The sequence below is a fragment of the Pezoporus flaviventris genome, unplaced genomic scaffold (genome assembly GCF_033815535.1).
Source record: "Pezoporus flaviventris isolate CSIRO_AGI_PZ_B2104156 unplaced genomic scaffold, CSIRO_AGI_Pfla_v1 ptg000029l, whole genome shotgun sequence".
In the NCBI taxonomy this organism is placed as follows: Eukaryota; Metazoa; Chordata; class Aves; order Psittaciformes; family Psittacidae; genus Pezoporus; species Pezoporus flaviventris.
Window position 1 is genome coordinate 11,156,507 of NW_026892577.1, and position 24,176 is coordinate 11,180,682.

Below are 24,176 nucleotides of genomic sequence, written 5' to 3' on the forward strand. Positions count from 1 at the left end.
AGCCAAAGCTGGTGCCAGAAAAAGGCAAAAATACAAGTGCTCGCTCAGCAAGGGTTATACAAGTGTGCTCGTTTGCTTCCGCAGTAGTTGCTCTCTGCAGCCATCAGGCTAGTGGCCCATGAGGCAGGCAAGAGAGCTCATTTCGGCCTCCCACTCCCTTTCTTGGGAAATTTTCTGGTGTAACAACAGGATCCAATTCTGTGTTTGACACAGCTAATTGGCACTGTCATTTCTGCTGTAACTGTGTGAAATAGGCTTCAAGAAACAAAGATACCTACATGCAACACATGATGAATTTATGAACTACCATTTTAACAGAGCACACATATACTGGGTTACGAGAAGCTTAAGTGCCGATTTCCCTGCTCAGTTGGCATGTACAGCTTTTGAACTGCATAACCTGTTCTTCTGCAGCACATGGACGAACACTTGTGAGCTAACCTTGGGAAAACACAGCTTTTCATAACCCTGACTCACCCCTCCTGCCTGCCTGTCAACTTTCTACATACAGGAAGCTACTTGCTGTAGCTGTCTCAGGAGCTTCTACCAGTTAAACTGTGTGGATGTACAACCAAGGTCAGAGTGTGGAACTTCAATGTTTGCCCCTTGCACACAGCATAACCCTCAAGTCACTTCACCTCTCCCCATGTTTCTGTGGTCAGCTTCCTCTGGGCTTCAGCAGCCTCAAGCCAGCAGCCAGCAAGACAAAAAGTAATGAAGAAGAGACAAACGAGCACTGCTGCCACACTCTGCCTTTGACAGAAACTGGAAACCACCTTTAAAAGAACTGCTTTTGTTTCCAAACAGGTGAAGTTCAACTGGCAATACTCACAGAAGAGACAACCACAAAGGTCACTGCCACCCTGAAGGGTTGTCAAATACCTGCCCCTGAAAAGCAACAGCACAGATAAAAGCCTACCATGGAACGCACTGCCATCACCAAAACCAGAGACAGGTTCTTTGACATCTGATCCTGAGCCCATCAAACAGACATTACATGATGTAATACACACTGCCAAACCACTTCTGGTTCTGGGACCTCACACACAAAACATGTTTTTTATGTTCACTTCTCAATTTTTATTCTATTTCTCGCATGGTCTTCAAATACAGTTTTACAGGTCATTTTTTTCTGCTACAGATACTGTTGATCTAAAAACAGAATAATGAAAGTGGCATTCAACCTTAATGAAAATTCATAACCATGAGATATGTCAACATATCACTTTACAATCCTAGAATGATGGTATTGGCCTGACGTTCCATAGGCTTATACAATTAACTTCTATAATAGTAACAAAGTCATAGGAAGAGAAAACGCGGCAATTCCTTAAAAGCCAAGAAATAAGGCCACAAGCATCCTATGCTGTTATGTTACACATCCAGACAAAGTAAGTTGACTCTGGTATCCATGAACAAAACTCTCCCAACCTGATAAACCAAGGTATCAGCTATTCAACATGCGTTCAAAGCTGTATAAAAACTAGTGGCATTCAGCTCTGATTTGCATGAAATCCCGCAGCAAAACCCCGTACCTCTCTCTCTAAAAAAAAAAAAAAAAAAAAATGAACTTGTTTCAACTTAAATACTTTGCTACCACATTGAAAAAAAAAATTGTTCACATTCTGCAAAGGAGAAAGAAAACCAAAACAACAACAACAAAAACAAAACAAAAAAACCAACCAAAACCGTCCTGTATATGACTGCACCAGAAGGCCAAACACAGTTATCTTATCGCCTCATAGGTTGCAGACAATGTTACTGCAGTCTTAATGCCATTCACTATAGGTTATGTAACTTCTATGCAGCTGGAGGCTCGTAAAAAGAACTGAACTTCCTCTGTGCATCACTGAAAAAAAACCCAGGAAAATTAAAAAGGAAGAGAAAGACAGCGGATGGCAGCAGGTGAAAGAAGCAAGGTACTGCAAGCTGCGTACCATTGGCCAATTGTGTATTTGGGCCACTGGGACTTGTGTGAAATACCAATTTCACAAATGATGCAACTAACTCACTACCAGATCCCATACCATGCTGATTCCATCCAATAACCAAACATGTCAGTCCTGTGTAAAAACATTAAACTCCTGGAACATTTAAAAGTAGGTAACCATTTAAATAATGTAAAAATGTGCTTATTGTGGCATCTCTTATAGAAAAGTTATTTGATACAAATGTGCAGGACTTGAAGACCCTGTTTTAATCCAACTGGTACAAACAGGCTTTGAAACATGGTGACTGTTCCAAGGACAAGTCTCAGCTGCGGGCCAGCTCTCTCCCTCTCACCGTCTTTCATCCACAATCCCATGTGAATGTTACCAAACCCCCTTGTGAATTGTTGTTTCAGTCCCAAGAGAATGATAACCTCACACAGTGACAAACTGCTGTCTGAAGGAAGGATCATTTGGGATCTGCTCCCCTTACCCAAGATGGTCAGCCCCTAGCCCTGGACATGAGGCACAGTAAGAAAGGTCAGTGCCAAGGACAGATTTGTTCTCCATTGTGGTTTTAGGTTATCCAAAAGTGCCACCTTGGACCTATACCATTTCACTTTTCAAAAGAAAGTTACAAAAACCGGTAAACAAAAAGTCAGTCAGCATACGGCTAAGTTTATATACACTGAAGTTTACAATGTTGTCATTAAGTGACTTCTGCCACAGACCACTGCACATTTGTCCCTAACAAAGCACAAAGTTTGAACCAATGGTCATTAGAAGTGACAACGGGTCATTGCTTTACCAACAAGCATAAAGATAGTCAAAAATAGAACTGTAGCTACTTATCTTTAAATTTGCTGATTGACATAGGCAATCCCTCCCCTTCGTGCAACTTCCAGCTGCACATCTCGCTCTATGACAAAGAAACAAGCGGCACCTTTACAGGTACTTCTGCCAGAGACCACTTTTCTGTTGACACGTGAGTGCAGAGAACTGTCATCAACCACAGGACCGACTGAGAGGGATTCCTCCGAGAAGCTATAGCCCATGCAAGATTCCTTGGCACTTCACACAGGACCAGAAGAGGACAAGGTTTCTTTGTTAAAACAGTGTTTTCAGCAGCATTATCCCCTTCCAACAAATTACAGTCTGAATGTGTGATGGGTGATTTTCGCATAGCCCCTTCTACCAAGCTGGTTTATTCCTGGCTTTGTGCAGCTAGACCATATGAAGATCCCCACCACTACCTCCCCAGCTGTTTAAGGGACTACGGTACTGGAACAGTTCACGGTCAAGCACTTCACAGGCTTCTTCCAAGGATAACAACATCCTTAGGAAATCCTTCCATTTTAGCAATTTCAAAACAACCCAGCTTGCTGTAAAATTCCAGGATTCTTTTATCATCTGGTCTCACTTCACAAAAAGCCCCACGGGAGCCTGAAGGAGGAAAGAAACAAAACACTATAGAATAAGTTACTGTAACAAGCACAGACATCAGATATTACTAAAGTTCCCACCTATTTTAACACTTAAACCCAATGAAATCACTGATCCAATTTTATACAAAGTATAGTGCCCAAGATTTATGGCAACATAGCTGACCACCCCCTGAAGGCACTGTACACTGCAGATGTCAAGTCTGAACGAACCCTCTGCACACCTTTTATTTCACATAAAAGCATCCTGAAACTCTGATGTTGTCTCAGAAAACAGCACCAAATTGCACAAAGGAGCTGTGAATCTCAGGTGCACAGTCAGGCAGGCAGCCAAGTACTTCCCCATATTGAAGGTTTTGGTAATTACCCACCAGCACATGCTGCCACACAGAAGAAAAAGCATCACTACCAATACCAGGAGGGGAAATAGAAACATTTGTGTGCTGTTCAAGATGTAAAAATGTGTGCTCCTATTGTCAAATTGCTCCCTCGGTTCTTCCTATTTTCTAATTTGCAGGATAATGGCTAAAGTGAAAAGCTACTTTTTAACAAGGATAGCAGCAGAAGTCAGCTATCCTAAAAGCTTTTGTAATTATTTACCTAGTGTCAGGAACAGAATCTCTCAGGCTGATATGGAAGTATAGTATATTAATATAACCACCCAAGTTTGTCTTGCATCCTAGAATTAACATATACTCAGGAAACAAGGAATTTTGAGTGCAAGAGGCTTACCATTAGCCTTTAAAGAAGAGAGCAGGCAGGCCATCATGCTTTTAGCCACACTTGGATCGGTCACTTTTTTGTGGATATCAATCTTTATCAATGATGGGAAGTTGGCAAGGAACGATTCTGGCAATACTTCTTGCTCTTCATGGAAACTTAGCATTATTTTCTGAAAAGAATATGGGAAATAGACATCTAATCATGATCCAGCTTTTCACTTTCATTTGTCTTTTAAAAGCTAAATGGATAAAATCCCACAGCATCTATCTCAACAGCAAAGTACAAAGACCTCTCCGTTTACAGGAACAGCTTTCAAGTCACAGTCTCACAAACAAGACTTTTTCTGAGATACTGCACCAACAGCAAAAAGCTAGCTTAGCAGCACAAAATCCCTCCTGCTTTCTCTAATGCTTGGCTTTAAACTTCAGGAAATTAAGGCCCTTTCTCCTTTACTGCATCTATTACAGCTTTGCAGTATTTAGCTTCCAGTATCTTTGCATTAACTTTGCTTCAAAATCTGAACTTACACATGCAGTTGAAGGCACAGCACTCTGCAAATGCAGAAGTTACAAAACCTAGAGACTGCAGAATTAGCTCCACTTCAATAGTGACAGTACAGCTATTAAGATACCTTCTAGTTGCACCTAAATAAGATTGCTGGTATTTGCTGCAAGGCTGGGGGAGTTTTTGTGTGTTTATTTAAATGTACTTCAGGTTTTTTCCCCATCAAACATGCCTGTAAGTAGTGGCCATTTTCACAATGGGGCAACAATCATTTCACTCTATTTCCAAGAAGCTTTCTTTGCTTGTGTGAAGGACTGTGCTCTCAGAGCCATGACCTCTCCTGTAAGACTTTATCCAAGTCCTAGTCAAATAAAGCAAGAGCACACCGCGTATATGCCAGTTTGGCCCTGCCTTACCAGCTGGGGAGTCCCTGAGGAGGTCCACCAGTCTGCTATGATTCCTTGTATTCAGACAACTTGTTGGAAAATAATATTTTTAGCACTTGCTGAAGGCGAGATGTCATTTTGCACCATTTACAGCTGCCACATGCCACAAACGGCTCACAGACTTTAACATCAAAACCAAATACTGTTTTCCATAGGTTTGTTTTCCATACTTAAACTGATGTGACTATCAGGGGTGAGCCTTACCTACAGCATGGGGAAACCACTATCTCACTTTGCAGGAGAACAGAGCAGAAGCAATCCTTTAATTTTCTCTAGATTAAGGTGGCTTACATTTACTGCATTGATTACTATTAAAGCACACCTCAGGGGTGTATTACAACACACAACCTGTATCTGATTGGCAGTGAATAATTTTACTGTTACCTTCTAAAATGCTCAATACCATGCTCAAAGAGTTCATAAAAGTACAAAAGAAATCATTACATGGAAACTGAAAATAAGAAAAATAAAGACCTGCTCTGGAAAGAAATAGTTCATCATGCAGTTCTGATCTCGTGGTTTATACTAACCTCTGCCTCAGACAGTTCCTTGTCACTATTTGGTTTAGTATATTTTTCTTGCATGAAAGGGATCCAAGACATTTTGCATTTTTTAATGAAAGGAGTCACATCAACTGTTCCCAAAGCATAGCCACATATGCCATCCTCATCTTCTAAGACAAAGCAGTAATCCAGGCTGAGGGTGAGCAGGCCTCCTACTAACCTGCAGAAAGAAGTGTCCAAACTCAGTCCAAAGAAGATTACTATGAACCTGTGTCCTCTCCAGGTACTCTGGAGAAGACTCTAGAGTCAACCAAATAAGTGTCAAGAGTCCTCCAGTCACAAAGTTAGCTCCTAAAAAGCATTAATTAACAGACTGATGGACAGTCAAAACTCAACTATGAGCAACATCTGCACCTCAGGTTCCCACAATTTACTTCCACACACACTGCTCTTCTGACTCACCAGAGACACAAGCCTCCTTCCCCCCTTCTCTGCTGCCATTACCTCCTTGTTCTTCCACCTTCTCTTTTGGTTATGTTTTGATACCAGTTACACATCCTTCCTTACCTATCTTCCTGTCACCTCTCTACCAAGTTACACCTAAATTAAACACTTCAGACATTAAAAAAACCTCATTCAAAAAGAGCTCATTTTACAGATCAGATTTAATGCCTTTTTTTCCTTTAAATTCATCTCACTTGTCACTGCTTGTTCTTTTTTAAAGCTGGTAGAAGTCATCTGTAATATGTGTATCAGAAAAAAAAATAAAAAAAAAAAATCAAGGCAGTCAGCTGGGAGACTGGCCTTCATAAAACATTCAGTTATCTAAAGAACTATACTAGGCTGGAAAATAGATACCAGACTATGAGAACTCTGATGATATGCTTTCACAAAGTATGAAAAAAAAAAAAGATACTATGATGCACACGTTTCATAATACAGAGGTTTTAGCTGAGTCTTTTTTCTAACAGCTCACAAAAGGTGGCCAGAACATGAACTGAGATATAACTGTTAATTATAATTGTTAAACTTTTAAGAAAACAAAATCCCAATATCCTAAGGCCTGCAGATGGCAGATTTTAGCCTTATTGTAAAATCAAATGCTAGTTGCATTCTTTCCCCCCTTCGACTTTTAAAAATTCGAATTAAACAGTGTTAGGACTTCATCCTTCAGAATCACTTCTGTAGGTCATTAATTCCTAATACATACTTGTCTCCAATTAAATCTGGTAAACTATGGAAAGGTTGATCAGCTCCATCAGCATACATTTCTCTGCAGATCTTATATACAGATGCCTAAGAAGAGAGAAAAGATTATTTCAAGTATCAGTCACATTCAAAAAATTATCAGCTGTTTTAGAGAGACTTCATTAACAGCTCCACTGTAAAGCAGCACTGTCAGGCATTTAAGTTACACAAAACAAGAGCACCCATTTATGAGAAAGGCTCTATTTTCCCCACAGGTTGTAAGAACACAAGTTTAACCTCCAGGGTTAGTTACCAAGCACTCACTGAGTATCAACACCCTCAAGCTACAAAGTTCATTTTCAAAAACTCCAAGGTTCAAGTGCAACAACTTAACCATTGTGAAGGACAGACACACCCTGACTTTAAAAGGCTGAACCTCTTTAAAGAGTGAACTTTCATCAGGCACACTTTACATTAGAAAACTTTACACTTTTACTTTGCATTTGACACCTCTCTATATCACCAATTTTTTAGGTGGCTTACAAATATCAATTCTATTGCCTACAAATGAACATACCAGCTCATGTACTGTCCTGGTCTGGGGTATGGAAAAGGTTGTGCTACTGCTTGTGAGAACAGCAGAGGACAGAGCTAGCCTAAAAGCGGCAGGTAAAGATGTCTTCATGCGCTAGCCTTGTTTATTCAATTGTCTCCAAAACCAGGGTTGATTTGAGCAGCTGCAAGCTCAACCTAGATACTTATGTTTGAAAGGAAACATGTTTCATTTCAGTGTAGCTACAAATGCAGAAGTTCAAGTTACTTCAATTCTTACATTGTTTAAACTGCATCCATAGAGTGTTAACTGTTGGTTAATACTTCACCTTTAAGTACTCTTCTTGCTAAGCTAACAGGCACGAAACCACCACAATTTCATTAAGGGATGGAGTGACTCTAGTTACTCCACAAAAGGAAACACATGACTAACACTAGTGAGAAGTGTCAAAAGCAGTTACCTCATCTTTAGGAAAGTAGGGTCGGATGGTGTACACTTTGGAAGTGGGTGTTAATGGAGGTGGTTGAAAAAAGAGGTCATTTGCCCCATCAATAGGCAGCAAGCGCTGTGAAAACAAAATACTTAATATGACTGTATGAACAGCAAAACCCATCGCTCTTGGGTGTGCACTGCAGACTCCCAAATTAACATTTGCTACTTGCAGGCACCCCAAAAGAAGGTGGGGTTGGTATGCTTTATAAACGCAAAGACCTTATCTGAATAGGAAATATCCAATTGGGTGTTTTAAAATATGCAATTGAAACAGCACATTAAGAGTCTGTTAATCTTATCTGTTTTAAAATACTTTTTTTACCAATCATATCTACACTGGCTCTGTATAAGAACATAGAATGTCAGGAGGAAAGGTTTGGTCTGAAGAGGGTTAACTGGCCAGAGGAGACACTTTATCCCAAAAGCAATGCGCTGACTCAATTTGCTGCGCGCAGAGCACCTGTGAGGGGGGAAAAGTAGAGTGCCAGAAAAATCCATGAACAAACTTGAACATGGCATAAACAGCAGCTGAAGAACTATTTGCCAATTGCAATCTTTGCAACAAAGCACATTACAGCTTTATTTGGCGAGGAACCAGAATTTGGATGACTATCCCTTTTGCTCATGGAATTCCCATTGGCAGACAAGCATGCGCGCATTGTGCAATTGCGGGCGCAGGTAAAAATGCTGTGCGACCTGCAAAGAAACAATGTGAAATGTCCAACTAAAGCCGCTGCGCTTCGCATGCGCGTGGGACAGGCAGCATCTCCTTGAGAAATTACTGTAGAGAGGGGAGGAAAATTATTTTAAACCAAGCTGTAAGGCTAATGGGCTTTGGACCAGAAAGCCTTCGGCAGACCAATCCTTCCAGACCTCTGATGTGCAACAAAAGGTTTCTCATAAAACAAAGAAAATGTCATTCAGTTGTGAAGTCATATTGATACCTGGAACTCTCCTGCTAGACCACCTCTAAAGGCCCAGGGTTCTTGGTCTCCACTTAAGAACTGTGCTGAAGATTGACTACGACACCCTGTTGAGATCAGATCCAAGCGGAGAACGTTACGAGAAGGGGGATTTCCTGGGTGTCTAACATGTCCAAAAAGCCAACACACACTTGTGGAAAAAGCTCTCTAACTGAGCTAGAATCCAGGGCTTGGGGGGAGGCTGTAATAATGGAAGATTTTATAAAGATTTTGTGCTTGTGCACTAACTGCAGTATCCCAAATTTGTGATTACCCAAAACAGACCAGTCTAAGTGCAGCTGAGGTGATTCAGCTCAGACACCTCATTCTAGACCAAAAGGCACAGGAATGGTACCATGCACAATTATATAAGCTTCCCAGACGTTTCATACACATCTTTTTTTATATATATATTGGTAGCAGAAACATCCACTTCACCTATGAAAAGATGACATCTTGGAAGCTACGTGGCTCAGTAGCCGCTACCCTAAACTTTAGGTCAAATACCATTATCACAGCCCCTTGAAAAAAAAAAAAAAGGACCTTTCTGAAGTCACATTTCAATAATGATTGTTTCTAATCTTGTCAGAAAACTAGGACTGGCAATGTATACAAATAGTCTGGAACAGTTCAGGCAGCCAGAAACAGTATTCTTGCAAGAGACTATACAGATTTACATAAGCCAAGCTGTACCTTCACAATGCTGCTGGCCCATTAAAAAGCTACATAGTGTTAACTGGAATTGACTCACAATTTACCAGTACAACTTAACCAGTACACACTGCTGGCCGCAGGTAATATCAGCTTCGCTTTTTAGCCTCTTGATTTTTTTTAACTCCTGAAGCATATCAGACACAGCAGGGTCCCTGCTGATCAACCAGCCACAGCAGGCCCAGCTTTAGTTTATGCTTGCTTTAGAAAAGAAACTTCCAGTAGCTGCTTGGCTTTTAATAGTGTTTCACCAGCAAGGCACCACAGCCCTCACCGACTAACATAAATGACAACTCCCGAGTTAAAAAAAAAAACAAAACAACAAACAACCCAAAACCAAATGTAGTATCTGAAACAGAGATTTCAATCACCCACCCAGTTTTCTGACAAGATGAGCAGCACAAATACTCTTTTCCTTCTGTGGACAGCAATCTATCTCCTGTTCAAGTAACAGTCTCAGATCAGTACAGACAAGTATGTTGTGCTAGTCAGAGAGTCCCAAAGTGGGCCAAGTTTGACATTTATGAGATTTAGGAATACATGTTAAATACAGACTACCCTAAAAAGCATGGTAAATTTCAGAAACAATCCAAGCATCAAAATTTGAATTTGGTTTACTCCCACATCTTAGTTTCCATGTAGAAAGATCCCCTTTCCAAGATTTCGTCAGTAACTTGGAAGACAGTATCTGTCTGTCCTTTGAGACTACAACTTAACTAGCACTTCCAATGATTACAGTAAAGAGCTGCGTGAATGAAGAGCTGTATAAATGAAAAACATAGTTAATGCCTTAGTCGCTGCGCAAATGTGACTTCAGGTCATGCCTACTGCACATCTAATCTATCTGAGCTGCCTCACAGACAAAACCTTTCCATTTTAATTAATTAATGACGACGCGCTGTGAACATCTGGCGCTGTCCATCCAATAGCAGTAGAAACTTGTGCTGAGGATTCTCCCATCTGTACACAATGGGGAAGAAGACAATAGAAGTCATTAGTAATCCATAGTACTGTACAGCCACACTAATTTAAGGGACTGAATGCTAGCTGGACTTGGAAGGAGAGGTAAAGAAAGTGAACATTCAGTGGACCATTGAGCACACCGTTGTGGAAACTAATTTGTTTGGATTTGCAACATACTTAGCTTTATAGAATGATGTATTTAACCAAAGATCTTTGCTTTACATGTATCTACACTGGTGATAAAATGCAAGGTGAAGACAACAACATCCCCTCTCACAGAAGCACTGTTAGCATAAGAGTATTAAACTTTATATGTGAAAAACTCTTAAACTACCTAATACCAGTTTGAGTACTGGAACAGAACAGTGCCAAAGTTAGAGTGAATATTTACAGAGATGGCTTCTAAGATGAACTACTCCAAATATTTGATAAATTTAAAGTCAAACCTAACTTTAGAGGGACACTGAAAAATGAAGATAATTTCGACTGTAATCAGTAGTTTGATAATTTGGAAATGCAGTCTTAAATTGGGCCCTCAACATTTAGAAATTACAAGAACCACTGTTGGCTTTACAGAGCTTTGGCCTGGAGTTTTAAACATTAACTTATCAAAAAGAGGGCATTCTCTCTAGCTAAAGGTCAATATACAACAAGAATAGTCAAGCTGGGGGAGTTGCGTTGGTTTTAAAATGTGCAAACTTAAAGCTTTTAAGCAGCATTAGGCAGAGATGATAACATACGACATTGCTGATGAGTTTTCCTTCCAAGCTAGTTTTCTTCTCTGCACTTTACAGAAGCTAGTCTTAAAAGCTCTTCTTTATCAACAAAATGTATAGGGATTAGATATTTAATAAGCACAAAACACAGGAAGTTGCTGTGCACAGACTGACTTGATGACTCAACAGGTCTTCTGTTCCTGCTTAAACCTGCCAGCAGTTAAGAATATGATTTAAAGACAATCCAAACACTAGGACTAGACCAAGGCTGTGTAATGGTTAACCACTGTGAGCTTTGTGACACCTACAAAAAGCGTGACTTGAGACCACCAGCCTTGCTGCCTGCTATGTATGTCAAGCAAGTCCACAGCATATTCCTTACAGCTGGATTAAAACCTGAAAGTGAAATGAGGTCACTACAATTACCCAGGCCATGCTGGTGCTATCTGCCAACTTAGGATCCCCCAAAAATCTTTCAGGAAAACCAAAACAAAAAATCCAAACCAAACCAAAAAATATCTATAAAAAACCCAAACAACAACAACAAAAAAAAAACAAACAAAACACAAAACCCACAACAACAACAACAAAAAAAAAAAGCCAAAGACCAAAAATCAAAAAATCAAAACCAACCAAACAAAAACCAAAACCAAAACTTGTTTCAAGATCAGTTTAAGTCTCAGATTAGATCTGTCCAGAGAGCTCCACAATTTCCACCCATTAAGAAAAACAAAACCAAAAAAGTTGGAAAAAAAAAAATCAGCAATTTGGAAAATATTTAAAGGAAATTCTCTTGCACCAGAATAGCCTTCTGCTAAAGCTCGCATGCGCACACAGCTGGGACGATCGGCTTCCTCTGGGCCAGGCCCATTGAAATGTCACTTCTGCAACTGTTCTGTTGAAGACAGCAATAATGTGATGAAGACAGAGCAAGCAGCAGATGGCTGATATGGTCACATTTCATAGTGTCATTTTCCAATCATATAGAGGGTATCCAAGGAGTTACATGGCATAGTCCAGTGTGCATTCAGTCAAGAGTAAGCTAAAGTCAACACTTACGTGTCAGATGAGATTCAAGTTTCATTAGCCCAAGAAGAAAATCAAGGTCTCCAACCTTAAGAATCCAGCAGACTTCACTTACAATACCAAAGCAAATTCACGGCAAGCATTGCTTCAAATAGTGAGACACAAAAACCTTTAAATCAGGGCCAAAGCAGACCCCATGTCCCAGAGAACACATTTGCCTGATATTTTGTTTTCCCCGTGGGCTAATTAAAAAAATAAATATATATATACACTATCTGGGATTATAATGGCTCCCAATGCACCTACCTAACCACTGCACAAAAGATTTCACCATTGACATAATACTCTTGATATCCCAGACGTAGGAGTACATATCATAAAGGATTGTCCTGTTGGCACAATTGGAGAGGCGAGTGAACATCCCCATCACCAAACTGCACATCTCTTCAAACTTGGCTGCTCGGTTACGCCATTCTTCTATCTATGAATGGAGGCAAAAGATCCACAAGATCAAACACAGCCTTCTAGGGAGGAGAGGTATGGAGGAAAACTATACAGTGCATGACTTCATTTTACCAGCAAGGACTACCCACATCACACGGATATTCTCTACAGTTGTTAGAAGTGAGACGTACAGGGATCCCTGGTCAAATGCAGACACCAGACTGCCTTCACAGCTAAATGGCACTACAGGGCTTAAAACAGTAGATTCCACTGGAGGAATGAAAATTACTGACCTGTGGTTAGTTATACACTACACTTTGAGTCCAAGGAAGTAGAACACCAATCTCCATTACAAACAACAGATAACATTGTTCAGGATTTTGATTTACAAGTACAGAAACAAGATTCACACTCACTTTTTCAGCATCTTTTCCTTTGCAATTAACACTGACAACACTGCTATTTGCTCTGAGCCACTGGAATTCTCTCAGCATCTGCGCACCTTTGGGCCCATGTTCATAAGGAAGGTAAAACAAGTCAGCAAGAAGCTGCAGGTCCTCTAATGTCACTGGTTCTACTGTGTAGAGAGGCTTTTCATTCGGCCCAGGCACAAATTGTTCTTTGTTAATTTGCTCATCAGTCTGCATAGGGGCAATGTCACTACCAGAGTCTTCCTGCATGGACATCTCTGGGGATTTTGATTCAACTATGCTCTCCTTATCAGTATCCATTGGCTTCAACTCCTCTGCCATCTTGGCTTCGGCAATATCTGTCAGTATCTGATTAGCATTCTTGTCTGTGTCATCCTGTTTTTCCACCACTGTGTCCATAGGTTCTTCATCAGATTGCTTCTTCTCTTCCTCCTTTACCAAGGCCGGTGACTCGCTGTTCAGCGCTGCCCCCTGACTCATGATAGGCTCTTGGTAAACTGTGGTAACCACAGTTGCGGCATTTAAAGAGGATGGTGCCACCAGAGGCCCTACATCCCCTACAGTAGTTTTAGCACCACTGTGGGCCACTTGCCTACCTGAGAATAAGAAGAAACAAGTTTAGAATTTTCCGTATGTGCCAATTAACATTCAAATCAGCAACTTCTGCAAATCATGGATGATTCTGTTGCCACAGCATCTGATCAATCTGAACAATCCTTTTAGTCCTTTGCCTGTTCACTTCTGTCACTCTAAATCTAACTACTGACTTCATTTTTGCAGGTTTCCCTCCACATAACTGGTAAGCAAAGATAAAATGGGAGAAAAGCTAGGAAAATCAGTTAATATTTATGTGCTGCCAGCAGCATTTCTGACTATGACATCAGAATAAAAAGCTCCCAAAGTTAACTATTTTTCCCCTGTACCAGCTGACTTGTTACAGGTGTATCTGGATAAAAGCACATTTCAAAATAAGAGATTGATGCTTAAATATTTCAATTGCAAAAATGTCTTTAATCTAGGGAAATGGAGACATTCAAAACCTGACTGGTCACTGTCTTGGGCAAACTGCTCTAACTCACCCTGCTTGAGCAAGGTGATTAGACGAAGAAGTCTCAAGAGGTCCTCTTCTAACCTCAAAAATTCTGCAAAAATGGAGGAAGATGATGCCTTAATTACTACTCCTCACCCAGTGTTTTTGCTGCAGTTGAGCTGTAGAAAGACTCAAAACCCTACAGCAGTTGAAAAGGGTAACTGCACCAGAACAGAGCTGGGAGGAGAAAAGGTCCCTCCATTACATCACCGGTTGTCAGAAGAGGGCACTTTGACTACCTGAAATCCACATTTGAGAAAAAACAATTTCCACCTTAGATCCCAAGATCCCACTGCTACAAGAAAGGTGTACAATGCTGGAAGGAACCCAGCTGTTTTCTGTAGACAGAAACTCAGAAAAACAAAGCCATCTTACAACAAGTGGAAGAATATGGACTCTTCTGGACCAGAACTAATGCTTACAATAGTCTAATGCCCACTTCAAAATCCTATTCTTTCAGGTCCCATGGAAGTCTAGTAACAATGGGGACTAGCAAGATCAAGACTTTTCTGTTTTGTACCAGAAGTGCCAAAGGCTCATACATAAAAGTTACTTCTGCTGGTCAGTCACGACACTACAGGCACACTGCAGAATGTCAAGCATTCTTATTTTGTTATTAAGGTCTCCCTAATTAGCAAGGCAGGAAATGCTTCTGACTGAAAAGTATACCAGTTGCCAACTAAATGCAAGTATTGAACATTTTATGCCATTTTTCTACCAACCCCAGAACAACATCAAATCAGACTCACTGCTGTATTGCTGAGGTACCCCAAATTCCTGCAACCATTCTGTTAAGGCCAACTTCAGGGCCATTTGTGGGCTATAGAGAACATCTGTTTCAATGTCTTCATCGCTTCCCTCATTTTCAAGTTTAATCTGGATAGAAACTGTACTGTCTTCAGTATCAGCTACAGAGAAAAGTTTGACAAAGTTATCATGCAAGTTTCATTTTAAATCAATTAAAAAAATAAGTCATGTTAGACAAAGCATTCAAGCAATCTCTTAAGCCTTACTTCACAAAGAGCATTACATCCTAATAAAGCAATATGGAAAACTATGGTCGCCATCAATGTCAACACAAACTATGCAGAAAGTAGACATTCTGGCTTCTCTTCATTCAGTTTTTCTTTCAATCTGAACTGCTTCCATTCCAAAGAAATCAAATCCATGGACACTTAGATCTGTGCATTAGAACTGGTTTGCTGAGAGTGCTTTTTCTACAATCAGACACCTCTCAAGACTTCAGAAATTCTCTGATAGCATGTGCTACAGATACTTCCAAGAAAATCAATAAAAGAATCTACATGTTAATTATCTTTCAGGTGACTGCCATTTACTTCTGGGATAGAAAATGCTAGGTCTTGGAAAGAAAAGATCTTGAAAAGAAAAAGTTGGTGAGAAAAGGCTAACACTTATGGATACTTACTCATTACCACATCTTTTCTCACTCCATTCATGTTAGACTTGTACCAGGTTGCAAGCGTGTGAATAGCAACATAATTGGCTTCAAATTCACAGTTTGGATTGGTCAGAACTCCCTTTAGTCGCGGTATAAGCTCAGTTGACCGACCTTTGTAAGGCCCCAGAAAAAGCCTCTTTTGATCATAATCATTAGCATGAATGTTATCCCAGATAACTGGTGCTCTCCTGATGATCTTAGAAACTTCTTCAATGGACTCTACTGGAATGTCTTTGGATACAACTTTTGGACCTAAAAAGGAAACAGGATAACCAAAGGGCTTTGCATTTACTTGAAGATTCAACACCCAAGTAGCTGGACAGTTAATTTTACTAAATATTAAAAAAAAAATAATTAACACTAACAGGTCATTAAAAAAAAAAAAAAAGAAGAGAAAATATATTTACCTGTCCATAACACCTCGATGCCAGGGAGCAGCTTTTCTCCTACGGTCCGTAAATATGGTGACTGGGCAACATTTGGGTAACAGAAAGTTCCACAGTATTCTACACAGAAGAGAATGTCACTGTTAGTAAAAGGATGCACACCTGTGACATACACAGGTGTCCCAGAAACACATTGAGAGAGTAAGTACCATTTGAGAAGAGAAACAAAATTAATGAAGAAAGGCCCAAAAGTCCAAAGCATAAATAAAAAGCACATGATGAATGATAATTAGCATAAAGATCAAAAAGGCAGATAATTTATTTACAATTACTCAAATATTAAAATAAAAAAGCCCAAATAAATTCCATAAATAGAAGGGCAGGTTACAGCAGACAATATGCAAAAAACCCTAGAAACCCTAAGACTGATTATGAAATGCAAATACTTGAAAACAGTAACACTACAACATGTCTCTTTAAAGCTAAGTAGGAGTTCTGCAACAGACACAAGCCACCACAGTGTAAGGGGATAAACAAATTAACACTAATGATAACACCGCTACTGAATTGAATTTCCCTTGCAACACTCCACACCTCTGAACACAGTGATTCTTGCTTCCTTACAATATTCTTACAGGTATTAGAGGAAGCTTGCAATTGAGAAAGGAAATTACTGGACCCAAGTGCAAGTCATCTTATTTTTTAATAAATAAATAAAGCAGCTCAGTGACTAGAGTATGTGGGTAATCCTCTTAAAGCCAGGTACCACTGAGATAAGTCAGCACAGACTGGGCTGTACCTCTACTCTAAGCAAATTCTAAGAAACCAACAACTAGCCAGATCAAGAAGCAAAAAGATTATGGTACAAGTCAAACGTAAGTTTTCCTTTAACCTCATTTGCAGTTCAAACTTCTCAAACCATTCTTTGCTTGGCATTAAGCTTTTCAGAGATGTGCAGATCTGGCAAAAACTCTGCATATGTTAGAATTACCTCAGCCTTTCTTTGTAAGTCAATTTATTCAAACAGCCTCAAAATACTCCTTAACGCAGTGATTTCCATAAGATAACAGCCTCTCTCCTTTAAGGCTGAACTAAAGGATTCATCTCATTTTACCTGTAGGACAGAAAAGGAATGTGTCTGGTTCTCCTAGATATTGATAAATTTCATTCGTGATCGAGACTTGAGCATGAGCAAAAGAACTGAAAACTTCTTTATCTGCTGCACACATGTTGTGATCAATATCATCAAACAGCAGTGCAAAAGATCTACAGCCAAACTGGGAAACCTAATATAAGAAGGGGGAAAAAAAGTGCATTAATTTTGAATTTTTAATATTTTTATTTTTATTTTATTTTTAACCAAACAACGTAATTTTTAAATCTAACCTATCTGAAAGGAAAAGCTACAGGTAAGAGGGAGAGAAGGTATGGGAGGTAAGACAGACTTTGGTATCTATACATGATGAATGCCTCTTTCTGAGCCTCTGCTCTGCTTCTCTCAAACATAAGCCCTCTAAAGACCTGCAATCTATTCCAGTTTTAACAATCCAAGCCAATCTCCATGGACAGACAGCTGGAAAAAAGCTAATTCTGTAATAGCTGTTGGACAAAGGAAAGGAGACTACCAAGGGAACAAACATGACACGCATTATGTCAGGTCTGCCTCCAAAGGTGCCTACTGTGGACAGGAATTCTTGCTTTAGAAATGTATCTTGGCTTCAAGGCCCTAAAACACTCTGAAGGCAAGTTCCTAAGAATAGCCTTCAGAATCCAACACAAGATAATACATTTTGTTGGTTTTGTGGATTGCTTTTTTGCTTGGTTGGTTTTAATCTAAATAATCACTGGCCTCTTCTGCAATGCAACCTGAAATCATCCACTGGAATTGTTCAGAGCCATTCAAACTAATACTAGTGCTGAAAACATTCAAGAAACTAGTGAAAAGCTGCAAGAGTGAGCCCTGAAACCATGGTCAATTTGTGTCACACCTACCTGATCAAGCTTGCGTTTCAATGTGGATACCTCTTTAGGATTAGAGAAAGTGATGTCAAGTCCAGGAGAGATTGCATAAATGAACTCTATTTCATGTTCTCGTGCAGCTGATATTAGAGTCATCAGCTGCTCTGGAAATCAAATTCAAATAGTTCAGAAGGATTCAACGATAAAACCAAACCCTCAGACATCTTTACAAGTAAACGATAAAAATGCAGATGCCTCTCCTACACCACCACCACCACCACCAATAATAACATTTGCCGGAATTTCTTAAAACTAACACAGCAAAAAGCATCAAACTGTTTGAAAGAGTTCTCAGAAATTATGCCAAAACTAATACAACAGCTGTCCTTGAAGTGTTATTTTCCATATTAAAATGATTTAAAGGTTGAAAAAATTATGTCTCAACATTGTGAGACAAATGTGAATGCAGGCTGGCTTTACAGTACATACATCAACAGTTCTAGAATTATTACTCACTTTTTCCACTTTTGTCACATATACTAAGAAAATTCAAAGTAGTAATTGCACCCCACATGAAACTGATTCACATCCTGTACATATGATGGAAGCTCAGGCCACGTCAAAAAGGGTTTTAACATCACTGTGCAGAATTATTTTAAGAAACAAATTTAAAATTTCATCTTCTATACAATAATGTATGGATTTTTTTTTAGGATATTTAACAATCTTTGGTGCTATTGGCAATTACACTGCAGCATCCTTTAGCCTGTATTTCTGCAGCGATTCAAAATGGCCTCCACGAAGGATTACTTAATATTGAATGAGAATAATTTTCCCTTTGCCCAAGGAAAATTAATAATCCCCACAAGCTAATAGAACACTGCAGATCCAAAGGTGGATAAAAGCCTCACACCAGCCTGAACAGGTCTTATATTCTCACTAAAAAGTCAGGAGCTGCTTGTCTAACTGGCACTCTCTTCGCCGAGACAAGCACTTCATGAATCGCATAAAAGGGTATGCTATTTGCTCATTAATCTTTTTTCTTTTCTGAAGCAACTAATTTTTACTTCAAAATATGGCCCAGATGTTCAAGAGCCAAAGGAATAATTCTGAGCAACCTTCCCCTGGAAAAGGGTAAATGTTGTAAAACAAAAGCCTGAGAAGCAGTTTCAGAAATCATCTGCAGAGTTACAATTAAAAGAAGTAAATCTATGCTTGTACCAAAGCTTCACTGAATACATCTGCCAGGCATTAAGAAGAGGTCTCCACTCACCTTTGGAAAAGGCTACCGAGATTAAACAGACATAAGCAGCACACTTAGCAATGACCAATTCATTCAGAGGTCTACTTATAGAAAACACAGAGGCAAATAAAGGCAATTACCTGCTTCCTCCACAGAGTACATTTCTCGCCAGAACATCCTGTGCTTATAATCATCCTTTGGAGCATACAGGTATGTATTTAGTCCCCACTTCTGAAGTCTGTGAACACAGGAAGAAAGCCTTCATGGGAAACTAGCCTACAAATTCAGGAATTCTATGGTTTACTTGATCTAATTTTTTTACCTGATCTAATTTATGTTTTCTTCATTGATCACTGTTCCTATACTATTAAGTTACAATAACTTTATGCACAACTGGTATTAGACGAATTCATTTTAGGCAGGATGGAAAGGTGAATACGAGCCCCCAGTAATGTAGATATTCGGCAAAAGTTCTTCTAATTTAGCACAGTAATTCTTTCCAGGCTTAAGTGGAAGATTATGATCATATTGTGATGGAATGTGCTGCAGTAAGAGGAAGCATGACTTGCCTTCTAAAAAGTTCTTTCCTCTGCTCCATAACCCAAGGTCTTCCATAAAATCCTATGGGAAACAAGATTTACATTATCCAGTTAGCTTATGCCTGTGCTCCATGAAACTTTATATTACAAACACACCATTTTTTTTCTTCTGCTACATTCAGCAAAAAGCTTCCCAAAACAGGAAAAAGCAATCTAGTTAAGCAGCATTAGCAAAGTGTAATAACCCAAACTGATCTAAATTTAAAATGCAATTATAACTTGTTCCATTTCTTATGATCTAAAGTCTTACAATTTTGGCCATTGAAGCAATTAATTTTCAGAATCCAAACTGTACTCCTGAGCATATGCCCTTGATGAGTCAAGTCAGCATTATTTTAGAAACAGACTGAACAGCCAGAACCTAATTAAACTGTCACTCCAGACACCTACAAAATAGATTTGACTGTAATATGAGCATGAAGACACTTGAAAATATTTACCAGCTCAAAAATGCTTAACTGATGGTACAGATTAGAATGCTAAATACACACAGAGTATATAAATGCATACTGAGCAATATTGTGCAATTTAAAAAATGTGCAAGTGAGTCAGGAGAATGCTTAGGATCTCATTCCTTTTATTCATCTTAACAGGCTCCTGTCAAAATTAACTTGCAAGTTGATATCTTCAATTCCCACATCTTTACAAGCTAAGACTATGTCCTTGAATAATCATATAAAAGCATCTCCACAAGTAATTTTATAACAGTGCATAATCAAAGCATGCGATTCCATGGAAACCATAACTACTTCTGGTTTTAAATCTAATCCATTCTAGAAACATAATACTTTAAAAGCACTCTCAGTCAATTAGACCTATATGCAAACAGTTCAACCACAAGTGGGCACTTCAAAACAGTTTCAGCTTGGCAGGCTGTGCAAAGACCAGAGACTAAAATAACACTGAAATTTAGTAAGTTTTTATTTTCAAACAACACAGCCAATCAGTGATGAATGATGCTGCTAATACACAAAGCTCGCAAGTCCCTGCAGAACACCAGTTCAAAAGGCAGACTCCATCTTCATTTCCAGAGCTTTCCACCATTGTAAATCTGTAAATATTTGGTCTTGTGGAGGTCAAAATCACCCTCCTACAACCTTTCAAAATTCAAAACTGATGCAACTGAAGCATCTTCTATATATTAACATCTGTTTCAGTTACCTATTAAGTGAGCAATGCTCTTTTAAGAAGCTTAAAAGAGGATTAAGAATTAATCTCTCAATGAGTGATCTTAGACTAACTGGCACCACGAAGTGGCAAAGCTGCGTAACTACTACTCGCATAACTGCAAAGTGACAAACGGAGGACAGTCCAGCAGAAGAGCAAACGAGAGCAGGCACAAAAACCTTCCATCTTATTTCACGCAGAACAAATGTCTCATTTTCACCAGGCCTCCCCAGTTCTGATCGATGCTGCCCTGAGAAGCTCAAGAACCCAGAAAAGGAATGAAATACTGTGATACCTAATAAATACCACCTATGTCTCATGACTGGTTCAGAACACTTACGCTTTACCTATGATACCATGTTTCAAACCTAGGAGCCTAAAGCTGAGCAGGGCCCTACTAAAAAAGAAAAAAAGAAAAAAGAAAATAATCATAGAATCACAGAATCGTTTGGGCTGGAAAGAACCTTAACATCATCTAGTTCCAACTCCCCTGCCATGGGCAGGGACACCGCACCCTAGACCATGCTGCCTAAGGCTCTGTCCAACCTGGCCTTCAACACTGACAGGGATAGAGCATTTATCATTTCTTTCGGCAACCTGCTCCAGTGCCTCACCACCCTCACAGTAAAGAAATTCTTCCCTATATCTAACCTGAACTTCCTCTGTTGACATTTAAATCAATTTCCCGTTGTCCTATCGCTACAGTCCCTGACGAAGAGTCCCTCTCCAGCATCCTTACAGAACCGTTCAGATACTGGAAGGCTGCTGTGATAATCAGATAACAAAACCAAATTAAATAAGACTGAAGAAAACATGCTAATCTGAGGTGACACTTTTCTATCTGTCCCATTTCTTAATTGCCAATGTCATCAGCTGATGACAAATCTTGGAGCTTGTTTTCTGTCCAACTAAAAATCAACCTGGTTTCATTCTACTCCCTCAAGACTGTGTCAGGTTAACACAGAGGCAACAGATCATGCCAAATACATCATCCCAGTTATACTGTAACTAAGACGACAAGAAAAATTATTATGGTATAGGCAGCGGTTCTGATATAAACCTGATGAACAGATGATCTATGGTCAAGATGTATCAGCAGCACGAGGAAGCATGCTGTTACAATCTGTATTTCTGTTCACCGTTAGCTGTCTCCAAAGCCTTCATTTTAGCATCTATCTTCACACAATTCTATTAACAAAGGCATCTCTATGTTGACTGGATTTAAGGTCTAGCAAGTGCTCAAAATAAAGACTTTACTCCACTCAGCACAATGACATTTGCAGAAGCCAAATGGAGTTTTCTACGGCATGAACAAAAGGCATTCTGAAAGCAGTGCAGATACTGACTTTGATAAACTGCGTACTACCCTCTATATTCTGTTAATCATTTTGCTCTCCTACCGGAGATTCATTATAGGTGCAGATATAATAGTAGTCCACAGGAATTTATAACAATTCTGAACTATCTATTATGTTGGGAATAAACCATTTTTCTTGCTGGCATTCAACCATCTGCTTTAACTGGCCTGTCATAAATGCAGATAAATCCTGCAGTTATCGAGAAATGCAAAGAGTCCCTTTATTCTGCAACAACTTAAACCTTTTAATGGTGCATCAACACCAAAAGACAGATTACTGTTCTACAGCGCAATTCAAATGGTAAACTACAACACTTCCGAGATTAAGAAGCATTTAATATTAAATCCAGAACTATGGAATCACCGATCCCCTACCCAGCAAACTGAATCTGAGCCTCTGGCGCAGAGCAAGAGCATGTACAGCTGGGCAACCGCACAGCAGCTCTCCTCTCTCCCTCCCACCTCTCTCTTTAGACACGCACTAGCAAGCGAGCCACAGCACTGCTTCAGCCTCCATTAGGTACCGTCGAGCCACCAGGGGTGCCAGGCGTGCCCTCACCCGGCCGAGCAGCTGCCATCAAAGGGCACTCCCCGCTAGCGAGCGGCTTCCACCACCAGACCTAGAGGCAGAAGCCCCGCCCGGGAGCCGCGGCTCCTCCCCCCCCCGCAGCCTCTCCTCTCTAGCGGAGGGAGCTGCGGCCAAGCACCCCGCACCACCCTCCTCGAAGAGCGGGCTCCTCTGGGCGCCGCAGCGAGGCGGGGGAGGAGCCGGGAGCAGCAGCGCCACCTGGGACCAGGCCTCCCACGGACACCGACTCCCACCCCCATCGCCAAACACCTCCCATGCCCCGGGGATATCGGGCCCCCCTCCGAGAGCTCTTACCTTCCACGACGCCGCAGAGGAAGCGGCGGGAGCCTAGCGCGGTCTCCGTCTCGGTGTCAGTCTCTTCACCCCCCGGCACCGGGCCTGCGGCGGCGCCCGGCGGTTCTAAGGGAGCGCCGGGCACGCCAGCTGGGTTGGGGCTACCTTGGGGCTCCTCAAGCGCCGCCTGCCCCTCCTTCTGCACCATCCTGCCGCCCGCCGCCAGGACCCCCACTCGCTGGGCCGGGCCGAGCCGAGCCACCCCGATCCTTTTCTTTCCCCTCTCCACAACCCCTTTGTCTCCGCCGCTGCGGGCCGCCGCAGCTTCCTGTTTACGGAGCCCTGCGCCTGCGCAGGGAACCGGCCGCAACCGGTCCGCACCGCCCTGCCTGCAGCCCCCTCGCTGCGAGTTGCGCAGAGAGACCGCCGCGGGGACCGGGGGAGCTTGTACCAACCGCAGGCAGGGACGACACGGGCCACCGCAGCCTACCGGAGTCCACCTGCCACCCGCCGCGCTGACGGCTCCTCTTCGCCAGAGCGGGAACAACAGACTGAGAAGAGGGAGTTACCTCAGCAATCGGGTGGGCGGGGGTGACGGGAGGCGGCGCTCACGGCGCATGCGCTGAGCGCGGAGGACGCACACTGCGCCTGCTCGGGAGCGCAGCGGCGGGAGGGGCGAGGCTGCGGCTGCCCAGGGCGCCTGCGCAAGGAGCTAGCGCATTCCCACGGCGCATGCGCGAAAGGATGGGGCCCCGGGCACGGCGGGGAGGCTGCAGTTAGGAGAACGCGCAGGTGCGCGGTGGGGGGTGCGCGCATGCGCTGTGGGGTTTGTGTAGGGAAGCGGCGCCGGTGGGGGGAGGCTGGTGGGATGTGAAGTGTTTACTTCGGCGCTGCGCATGCGCTTTTGCGTAGGTTCCCCTGAGCAGGGGCCCGGTCGTGGCGGCGGCCCATACGCTAATCGTTGTTCGGGGTGGATAGGATACCGAGCTGTGGGGCTGCAGAGGGAAAAGCCTTTGAAGCTG

At 41.3% G+C, this 24,176-nt stretch overlaps 1 protein-coding gene across 2 annotated transcripts; it reads right to left on the reverse strand.

The window, feature by feature from the left end:
- Positions 1–2,588: 2,588 nt before the first annotated feature.
- On the reverse strand, positions 2,589–23,636 carry OGA (O-GlcNAcase). Of its 2 annotated transcripts, XM_061458915.1 has the most exons (16): positions 23,176–23,633; positions 19,739–19,790; positions 19,310–19,407; positions 17,960–18,090; positions 17,082–17,253; positions 15,989–16,087; positions 15,549–15,833; positions 14,872–15,030; positions 13,018–13,628; positions 12,464–12,638; positions 8,724–8,809; positions 7,748–7,852; positions 6,757–6,842; positions 5,574–5,766; positions 4,103–4,262; positions 2,589–3,371 (listed from the first exon to the last, which is right to left on the reverse strand). In XM_061458915.1, the coding sequence occupies exons 1-16, from the start codon at positions 23,360–23,362 to the stop codon at positions 3,235–3,237; spliced, it is 2,736 nt and encodes a 911-aa protein (XP_061314899.1). In that variant the 5' UTR covers positions 23,363–23,633; the 3' UTR covers positions 2,589–3,234. The 2 variants fall into 2 exon arrangements, with proteins under 2 accessions (XP_061314899.1, XP_061314900.1); XM_061458916.1 differs by lacking the exons at positions 2,589–3,371; positions 5,574–5,766 and having other exon boundaries at positions 4,131–4,262; positions 23,176–23,636.
- Between the last annotated feature and the right edge of the window lie 540 nt (positions 23,637–24,176).